This window comes from Pygocentrus nattereri, chromosome 13 (assembly GCF_015220715.1).
Source record: "Pygocentrus nattereri isolate fPygNat1 chromosome 13, fPygNat1.pri, whole genome shotgun sequence".
Taxonomy (NCBI): Eukaryota; Metazoa; Chordata; class Actinopteri; order Characiformes; family Serrasalmidae; genus Pygocentrus; species Pygocentrus nattereri.
In genome coordinates this window covers 10,909,734-10,920,232 of record NC_051223.1, presented here as the reverse complement: position 1 = coordinate 10,920,232, position 10,499 = coordinate 10,909,734, and the positions used below count along the sequence as shown (strand labels likewise).

Below are 10,499 nucleotides of genomic sequence, written 5' to 3'. Positions count from 1 at the left end.
GAGAGGAAGTATCTTGATGCATGAGTAGGCGAATCACACTCACTTACTATGCAGTATTTCATTCATTAATTAATAATTGTTTATCAGGCAGCTTAGAACATCTGTTATGTGCTTTAATGACTGGATATTCAAATTTAGTTAAAATAATGCCACATTTTATTACTGATTTTAAATAGTTACACAACCTCACCTGATCAGCCAACGAGTCAGCCAATTTACAGAATCCTCAGTTTTAACCAGAATGTCACTGGAGTTACACCATATTTATACAACACCAGTGACTGTAAAGTATGTCTGGAATTAAGCTCACCTTTATGCATGTATAACAATAGATGTTAATGGACACATTAAGATTACTTAGTTTTGGGATGAAATTTTTATGTATCCACCCAAATTCCCACTGCAACTGGAGAACGATCCATGTAGGTTTTGTTTAGTTGCCAGTCCTGCTCACTGAAATGACACAGCGAGAAATAAGTTCCTATTAAGCCTCTGTTAAACTTAGTGTTATTTACCAGCACCCTCTGCTCAAAATGCAGCCTCTTAAAAGGGAACTGTGCACCAGGAGCAGGAAATACAGAGAAAATCATGACACTTTGTGAAAATGTCCTAAAGCATGACATGTATCGATATTCTGACTCAGAAAAATGTCACATTTAAAAACTGCAAAACTAACATTTATTACAATGACATTTCACACACACACACTGCACTAAACCCAGTTAAACAGGACTAATTTTGTTCTCCTTGTAATAGAACATGCAGTCAGTGTTCGATATTCAACGTTCAACTGATGAGATCCACAATATGCTCAGAAAAGCACGTTATGTACCTCAAATTTTTTTGATACTGATAAAATGTCGTCACATTGCCCACCCCTAATCACACATAGTGGCAGTGACAGGAACCTGGAATCCAAAGCCTGTAAAAACGAATCTCTCATAGCTCGTCTATTTGCACTGACAATTCTAGCCAGATGCTGCCAGTCACGATCATTAAGGTGTAAGACATATTTCCGAGTCAGGTGGCTTCTCAGGCAGTACAAGAGAAAAGAGAAGCACTCTGGTCTGCATGCTAGGCTGTGCTGGAGCCTATCCCAGCAGTCATCGGGCAGCAGGCAGGATACACCCTGGCCAGGTCACCAGTCCATCGCAGGGCAGACCGGCACATTCACTCACACCTAGGGGCAGTTTACCATATTCAGTTGGCCTGACTGCATGTCTTTAGACTGGGGGGGGGCCTGAGAACCCGGAGGAAACCCATGCAGAAAGGACCCTGGTCACTGGCCAGGGAATCAAACCTAGGCCCTACTTGCTGTGAGGTAACAGCGCCAACCACCTAACCACCACTACCAGCTATATTTTTTGAAATATTAAAACTTTTAATCATCGTGTATTATCCTCAATGGTTGCAGAGAGAACAGCACAAGACATGACGCCTTTAGAGCATGAAAACTATTTGACTGGGAAAATGTTCAAATTTATTAGAAAAACATACCAAACTCGAAAGACCACTTTGGTTAGCTTTCACCTACAGGTTAGCAGTGGTACTACAACTCAGTAAGCAAAAATGTGTCACAGCTGGCTGGGAGGAAAAACCTGATCAGAAAAGTTGTAAAGTTGACTTTACATTATACTTCACATTATATATTATCGAGGTAATATCTGTAACACGTTACGTTACACCATACAAGAACTTTGCATCAAACATTTTCATTAAGGATTTTCCATAATTGTCATCTTCCCACAGTGAAGATGAGCTCAGCTGAGGATCTAGCTAGCTAGGAAGCCTCCATCGATTGGTAGGGTTACTCCGTTGGTCATGGCACTCTTGTCACTGAGAAGGAACAAGATGGAGTTGACCACATCTTCCACCTCTGCAAGAAAAAGCCAGAAAGAACTTATCAGAAAGTTCTCTAAAAACTAATTATATTGCATTTCCATTCTAACCAACAAACAGTGCTGTGCATAAGTGATTTTTTGCGAGATATTTGTGAGGTGATTAAATATAAGATAATACACCTGCATAACGAAGTACAAAATCAAAACAAAAATAAGAGAATAAATGGTGGTCTCTGACTTTTGTACAGTACTGTATATGAAATTTGGCATGAAATTTGGCAACATTAAAACAATAGTTTGGGGGAAATCTAATTCATGCAATTTGGACCAAACTGTCAAAACGTAAATGTGGTCTGTAATTCAGTCCATGTTTAAGTCATACAGTGTCAGAAAATCAACACTAATCGGTATATTACCTGTTATACGTTTTGCATGTATAGACTTAAAATATGAAAATACAAGAAATATATGATAGTGGTTCATTCCATCAACATGAAAAGTTATACTACCATTACTGGTAATAACAACCTTTTACTCAATCTCTGCCCCAATTCAAAGACATTCCTTAAAGGCATACCGGCAAATTTGCCCAACGGGATGCGTGATGTCATGGTCTTGGCCTTCTCTGGGTCACTCCATCCTATTTTTCCCATGTCCGTCATCACCACAGTGGGGTTCACGGAGTTCACTCGAATCTGCACATAATCAATCATAAAAATAAGCCAGTTTACCCAAATTGGAGAAATAAACCCTCAAAAAAAACCAAAAACAAAAAAAACATTCATTTCACTTTTTTTTAGACAATTCAATGCCCAATGCTAAGCATGGGCTAAAGGGGTATAAAGTCCCCCAGCACTGGGCGGTGGAGCAGTGGAACTGTGTTCTCTGGAGTGATGGAGCTCCATCCAATACCTTTGGGATGAGTTGGAGTGATCCAGAACTGACTCTCCAACATCAGTACCTGACCTCACTAATGCTCAATCAAATCCTCACAGCAATGTTCAAAATCTAAAGGCTTCCTAGAAGAGTAGAGGCTGTTACCAGAATCAGAACCAAGCTTTATTGGCCAGGTATGCTATGCATATTGCAGCAAAGATTCACCATTAACACTTTCTAGTTCACTAACATTTGCCAGTGTCAAGAATAACATTAGCTGCTGCCATACAGAGCCTGATACACAGCTGGTGTTGTCCGAGACCAAATCTACACCCTGGTTCTGGTCCATTATTGAGTTCTTGGTGACTCACCTGGTATGGCCCCAGCTCCAGAGCCATCACCCTCGTCAGCATGTCAAGAGCTCCTTTAGTGGCGCCTTCAGAAAGATGATCAGAACAAAACGTCACTGTCTGTTTGAACAACTGTGGTCAGATGACCCGTTCTGTTGATTTTCAGAGGGAAAATAAGTTACACGTCCTCTACAGAGGCGCACTTAAATATGACATCTTCACAAATGCTAGAGCACAATTTCTATTTATTTGCTGACATACTGGTGAAAAACAGAACATAAAATATAAAATGAGCCACACAACATTAATTTTTTTGGTTTTATGTTTCCCCAGCAAATAAACAGTAACAAAAACAGACATACAGACAGATAAACAGAGAGACTGACACACAAATAGACAGACAGGCAGACAGATCAACAGATACACACACACAAATAGATTGACAGATACAGTTACATAGATAGAAATATAGATTAACAGACTGATATAGACAGACAGCTGTAGATATACACGACAGACAGGCATACATACAGATAGACAGACAGACTTTATTGAGTAACTGATCTTGTCTGAAATATCAGAACCGTTTGTTGGTCTGCTGGTCCCACAAGCAAGCAAGATGTCTGGCCATCAGAGTGTCCATCATTTGAACTCTGATGGTCAGACATTTTCATTTAGACACAAATTTTTGAAATTCGTAGAGCCATAAATAAATCACACCAGCTCCATAACCTCACGTAACACACCAAAAGGAGGGATACAGGAGAAGAAAAGACGCTCCATCACTGCGCTGTACTCACAGTAAACTGCATGGTCTTTAACGGCGCGCTGTGCGGCCTGGCTGGACACGTTCACAATGGAGCCGCCGGCTCCCCTGGCCTTCATTCCTCTGGCCACAATCTATTTTAAAGACAAGAAATGTTTCTTCAGATCACGTCACGTACGTTCTGAGCAACAGTTATTCAGGATTTTCCTTACTTGTGCGACGTGTAGCGCAGCTTTCACGTTCACATTGAAAGACCTGCAATTACAGACGGCATTTCACTAAAGAGTCGCATTGTCAAGGAGTCAGAATATAATTGATCATTTCAACCTTATTTCTCCATCTGTTGCATCCACACTGTAGAGCCTGCCTGTATGTTTACGCATTTTTCTAAAGCCTGGATGTCTGAAATTTACCCAAATACAGATATACTTTCTCTCTGTGAGAGCAGTCTCTTAAACTGAGCAGGTTTTAAGTCTTTCCTCTTTCCTAATGCAACATCCAATTGAGCTGATGAAGCTTCAGAGGCTGAGGAATCAGGGGTCTGCCTCACAAAGGACATTCCACGTAGTGTTCGGCAAACCAAGACACTTTTCACCACAGCAGTGGAGCTTGACTTGTCCCTGGTTCCAGGATGCTTTTTCACCACTGTAATGAGTTTGACTGGTCTGTGAACTGGGACACTATTCACTGAGGTAGCAAAGTTTGAATGAGCCACACGCTGGGACACAAACTAAGCCTACAGTTGGCTAAGAAAGAAATCCTGTTTTATGATACAGACCCCTTTTGGTACAGCTGTAATAAGCTGCACTTTCCAGGAAAATCAGCACAACTAAACTCATTTAACAGTCTTTTTCTGCACTTACTATTGCTATATTGTTGCTGTATTTTATATCTCTATATTGAGTAAACAATAACTTTTGTTTTATGTTCATAAACATAACTGTCAAAAATCTATTTTTGTTTGTGTTGGTTGCAAACTTTTGGCCTGTAACGTTATCACATGTTTTACACTGGCACGGGTATTTGCCAAGGGCTGTAGATACACATACTGCAGTGTGCAATGTAAAACAGTCTTACATGTCAAACTGGTCCTGCGTAATCTCGAGAAAGGGCTGCAGTTTAGCGCAGCCTGCATTGTTTACCAGCAGATCGATCGGCCCCACATCCTTCAGCGCTTTCGCCGTGGCATCCCAGTCCGACAGGTCCACACACACCGGCTTGATGGAAGGACACTGAGAGACAAGAATTCAGATAAGATCTGGAAATGAACCTAATCTTTACTTTCTGCATCTTAAACTCAGTAGCAGCAACACTAACCAATTAGCGCTCAGTGGCAGCAACGCTAACCAATTAGTGCTCTGCAGCAGTGACTCCAACCAATCAGTTCTTAGTAGTAGCAATGCTAACCAATCAGTACTCAATATGCTCCAACACCTAACACCTCTTTGCTGTGTATGTTTTCATCTATTTATTTAATTATTTGTTTATTTTTGTAATACATCCAACTTTCAAAAAAACGTTCCAGCCTGAAGGCTTAACATTTTTAGCCATTTAGGCTAAAATACCACCACCATCAGGGCTCTCTCTGGCGCCCTCTAGCAGACTGCGCTGATGTTTTTAGAGGAATCCAGGCTCCTTCTGAACTTACCTCCTGCACGAGACTCTCCAAATCCGCCTTGGTGCGTGTGACCGCAGTGACGTCAGCGCCACAGCGCACGAGAGCGAGTGCGGTGGCCCGGCCGATCCCTGCAGGAGCGGAAACACGATTAGGTGTGCTGGAGGAGGAGAAGCTCAAAAATGTTCGTAAACTGTGTTCCAAAGGCTGGGCTGCGGTCGCTACTAGACCAGAGTGCCCTTCACGGCCTGCTGTCAACCACAATCCAACAGAGTACACTCTACATGCTTTTATGAGGTCATAAAAACTCATTCACACCAGTCTACAACAGTTTAGCTCCACCCACTCATGCTGAAGTTATAAGGAGTGTTTCGGCCTGGCCCGAGTGAAGCATAATCCTAGGACAGCCAATCAGAACAGCGCTCATTTACATACATAACAGGCAAACAAATGTTGGTGTTGGATAAAAGAATGGACAGGCAGCTACAGACACGTGGCCTAGCTTGCTAGCTTTTGGTTATGCTGGGTTAGCTTTAGCTCGCTAAGCTTCTCTGACTCTGAAACTTGTGTGGGTGGGGCAAGAGATACAGCCTTGTGATTGGTTAGGGGAATGCTTATGGAAGCATTACCCAAGATTAGGACTGCCCTGTTTACACCAAGTTGAGAAAAATATGATGAAATGCACTGTGGGGCCAAAAGTATTCACTCGTCTGCCTTTACACACATATGAACTTGAGAGAGATCCCATTCTTAATCCATAGGGTTTAATATGATGTCAGCCTACCCTTTGCAGATATAACAGCTTCAACTCTTCTGGGAAGGCTTTGCACAAGGGTTAGGAGTGGGTTTATGGGAATTTTTAACCGCTCTTCCAGAAGCGCATTTGTGAGGTCAGACAATGATGTTGGACGAGAAGGCCTGGCTCACAGTTTCCACTCTAATTCATCCCAAAGGTGTTCTATCAGGTTGAGGTCAGGACTCTGCAGGCCAGTCAAGTTCTTCCACACCAAACTCCCCCATCCATGTCTTTATGGACCTTGCTTTTGCACTGGTGCGCAGTCATGCTGGAACAAGAAGGGGCCATCCCCAAGCTTTTACCACAAAGTTGGGAGAATGAAATTGTCCAAAATCTCTTGGTGCTGAAGCATTAAGAGTTCCTTTCACTGGAACTAAGGGGCCGAGCCCAACTCCTGAAAAACAACCCCACACCATAATCCCCCCTCCACCAAACTTTACACTTGGCACAATGCAGTCAGACAAGTACCATTCTCCTGGCAACCGCCAAACCCAGACTTGCCCATCAGATTGCCAGACAGAGAAGCGTGATATGTTCTCTGGAGTGACCAATCTCCACTGCTCTAGAGTCCAGTGGCGGACACTTTACACTACTGCATTCCATGCTTTGCATTGCGCTTGGTGATGTAAGCCTTGGATGCAGCTGCTTGGCCATGGAAACCCATTCCATGAAGCTCTCTACGCTGTTCTTGAGCTGATCTGAAGGCCATATGAAGTCTGGAGATCTGTAGTGATTGACTCTGCAGAAAGTTGGCAACCTCTGCGCACTATGAGCTTCAGCATCCGCTGACCCCACTCTGTCATACGTGGCTGACCATTTCGTGGCTGAATTGCTGTCGTTCCCAATTGCTTCCACTTTGTTATAATCCCACTGACAGTTGACAGTGGAATATTTAGTAGTGAGGAAACTTCACGGCTGGACTTGTTGCACAGGTGGCGTCCGATCATGCTGGAATTCACTGAGCTCCTGAGAGTGACCCGTTCTTTCACTAAAGTTTGTAGAAGCAGTCTGCAGGCCTAGGGGCTTGGCTTTATACACATGTGACCATGGAAGTGATTGGATTCAATGATTTGTGGGGATGGGGGAGTGAATACTTTGGGCAATATAGTGTGCATCGGTAATTTATTGGTCACTAGAACATTATTCAGAGGATTTACTCAGTACATGTTTACTGTTTGCCTGCAAGAACTACCTGGTTAGAAATACAACACAGATTTAGGCTCCCTGGGTCTTTAAGGGGGAGAAATAAAATGCAAAAAAGGAAGATACGGCCCTTTAAACGATCACACCTTTTAGCTGTGTTTCCCCAGTTTAATCCCCACAGAGCAGAGAAAACGTGCGGCTCTGATCTGAAGTACATTAAAAGTGAAAGTACCTTTTCCAGCTCCGGTCACTAAGGCCCGTTTGCCGGTGAACGTGATCTCCATAGTGAGCTCTGAAAACACAACAGGAAGCTGAAGTCAGCTGCTTCTTCGAATTTTCCCGTTCCACCTTAAATGCCGCAGCAGTTATAGCACAGCGCCTCAGGCGCCAGAATGTAATACAGCGCCATTTAAGGTGGAACGGGGAATTTCGAACGAGACGCTGGCGAATAGGAAGCCAGCTTAGTAATATCGGTGACTGCTGGACACAAACAGTCGACACGTTTACACAGCTGGAAGAGGCCCAAACCAAAGCTAATCGCTCTTATTCTGATTTAATTCTACTATTCGTTCAGAAAAGTCCACCTTAAAGCAGCTGGCCTACCTTCTCAGCGCGTGTGCGTGAGCAGACTGGGTAAAGTCCAGAGGCAGTGGAGGAGGGGTCATCTGCCCTGAAGTACAGCTGCTTTATTGGGAATAGTGAGAAAGTTCAGGCAGTAAATGAGGCCAAACTGCTGAATATGAAGAGTTTGCATGTCGCCTGAAATGCAGAGTGGCTTAAAGGGGAATTCCACCCATATTTCAAAAGTTCTGTACATGAGGTGTAAACAGTTATTCACCCTGCTGAAACAAACACAGACCAGAATGCATCTCATGCTGGTTTAAGATCTATGAAGATTTTTTGATGGTCTAGTGCTGGTTTAGCTGGTCACCCCAACATGGTCATGCTGGTTGACCATCATACCAGCATCCAAAACACAACATATGCCTGTTAGTAAGAGGATAGTGGGCCAATGTTGGCTTGCTGATGGCGAAGTTGGTGTTTAAGCAGAGCAGTAGACAAAATTCAAAGAGTCCAATTTAGTTATTTTTCCTTTCTTTAGTTATACTTTGAAAATTAGTTTAGTAAATGACTTTAACCCATTTTCTGGGGATTATCATATCTCCAAAACTGTAGGTACCATGAGTTAATTGTAGACATCATTTTGATGAGCAACTCCTCTTTAGTAGGCCAGAGTGGCTGCAGCTAACTGGTCATTGTCCATAAATATAACGTACCATTTGTTACAACTCGCAGTATTAATACATATGATATGCAAGTACATAAAAAGACAGTTTTACTCAAGCAGAAATATAAATAAAACACTTTTACTTTACTGGAGTTATATTAAACCATATTTCCACTTCCACCCAAGTCCAGACATTTTTTACTTCATCCATCACTGAAACTTGGCCTTAAAGACTGAAATTATGAGGCCGTATCCTGTATATGAATCCTGAAGGATTGGAGGATTGTGTGCCCTTCCAACTCAGCATTTAACCACTGTTTCGTTTCCAGTGATGTAGTCGAGCTCCTGAACTCGGCGAACTCTTTTCTCAGTGTGTGCCTCATTATTCAACTATGAATCTTTGGAACCAGGGAGAAGGGCAATGCTTATATAAGAGCAGGCCTGACTTCTGCCCACATAAGGAAACTGGACTGGAATGATCTTATTTTCTGAATAACAGTCAAAAAGCCAAAGTAACCCACGTCCAATATATACACTGTTCACCGGTCAGACATAACATTCTGACCACCTCGTTTCTACGCTCGTTGTCCATTTTATCAGCTCCACTTACTGCACAGGTGCACTCTGTAGTTCTACAGTTACAGACTGTAGTCCATCTGTTTCTGTGATACTTTGTTACCCTGTTCTTCAGAGGTAATGGACCTTGGACCCATGGACCCTCACAGAGCAGGTACTATTTGGGTGGTGGGTCATTCTCAGCACTGCAGTAACACTGACATGATGGTGGTGTGTTAAGTGTGTGTTGTGCTGGTCTGAGTGGATCAGACAGTTTTTAAACACTGTGTCCACTCACTGTCCACTCTATTAGACACTCCTACCTTGTTGGTCCACCGTGTAGATGTAAAGTCAGAGATGATGGCTCATCTGCTGCTGCAGTTTGTGCTGGTCATCCTCAAGTCCTTCATCAGTGGTCACAGGACCAGGTCTTTAAAAACTCCAGCAGCACTACTGTGTGTAATCCACTCAGACCAGCACCACATCAGTGTTACTGCAGTGCTGAGAATGATCCACCACCCAAACAGTACCTGTTCTGTGAGGGTCCATGGGGGTCCTGACCACTGAAGAACAGAGTAACAAAGTATCAGAGAAACAGATGGACTACAGTCTGTAACTGTAGAACTACAAAGTGCAGCTATACAGTACGTGGAGCTGATAAAATGGACAATGAGAGTAGAAACAAGGAGGTGGTCAGAAGGTTAATCTTGATCAGTGTGTGTCTAAATGACTATAGTGTTTCTCTACTCTTCTGGGAAGGCTTTAGATGTTGAAACATTCTTGTGAGGATTTGATTGAGCATTACTGAGGTCAGCTCTGGGTCACTCCAACTCATCCCAAAGGTATTGGATGGAGCTCCATCACTCCAGAGAATGCAGTTCCACTGCTCCACAGCCCAATGCTGGGGGGCTTTATACCCCTCTAGCTCTTTGCTTGCCATTGGACATGGAGACCTTAGGATTATGTGCAGTTGCTTCAAAGTCCATCCATCCATGCTTTTTTTAAGCTGCTTCTCCCTCAGGGTCGTGGGGGGTGGGGTTTCTGGAGCCTATCCCAGCGGTCATCGGGCGGAAGGCACTATTGTGTAAAGCTTGCACTATTGGTCAGTGCAAGCTTTACACAACTAATTAATTAGAAGGGCTGTTCTGACACCTTCTCCCCAATTAATGTAAACATGGGATAAAACTGACACAATTAAGCAAATCATTTATTCACATGGAAGAAGAGGACAAACAAAAAAATGACCAGCAGAATTTGGCAGCATGTTACTGTTCAGACACTACAGAGTCATCACTGTTGACTCCAGGCCTGACTTGGGCACGTTCACGT

General features: G+C 43.1%; 1 protein-coding gene across 1 annotated transcript; it reads right to left on the bottom strand.

The window, feature by feature from the left end:
* Positions 1 to 1,455: 1,455 nt before the first annotated feature.
* Positions 1,456 to 8,106, bottom strand: dcxr (dicarbonyl/L-xylulose reductase). Its single transcript, XM_017725370.2, has 9 exons — positions 7,991 to 8,106; positions 7,620 to 7,679; positions 5,482 to 5,579; positions 4,911 to 5,065; positions 4,046 to 4,088; positions 3,868 to 3,967; positions 3,089 to 3,153; positions 2,419 to 2,536; positions 1,456 to 1,876 (listed from the first exon to the last, which is right to left on the bottom strand). The coding sequence occupies exons 2-9, from the start codon at positions 7,669 to 7,671 to the stop codon at positions 1,773 to 1,775; spliced, it is 735 nt and encodes a 244-aa protein (XP_017580859.1). The 5' UTR covers positions 7,672 to 7,679; positions 7,991 to 8,106; the 3' UTR covers positions 1,456 to 1,772.
* Positions 8,107 to 10,499: the final 2,393 nt, after the last annotated feature.

What these genes read in the sequence shown, in the direction of transcription:
- dcxr (XM_017725370.2), bottom strand. Translation starts at nt 7,671, where the DNA reads ATGGAGATCACGTTCACCGGCAAACGGGCCTTAGTGACCGGAGCTGGA. An exon ending in ACGCAGGACCAGTTTGACAT is followed by an intron (nt 4,089 to 4,910) that starts GTAAGACTGTTT and finishes CTGTAATTGCAG; the next exon opens with GTCTTTCAATGTGAACGTGA. An exon ending in TAAAGACCATGCAGTTTACT is followed by an intron (nt 3,154 to 3,867) that starts GTGAGTACAGCG and finishes ATCTTTCTGAAG; the next exon opens with GCGCCACTAAAGGAGCTCTT.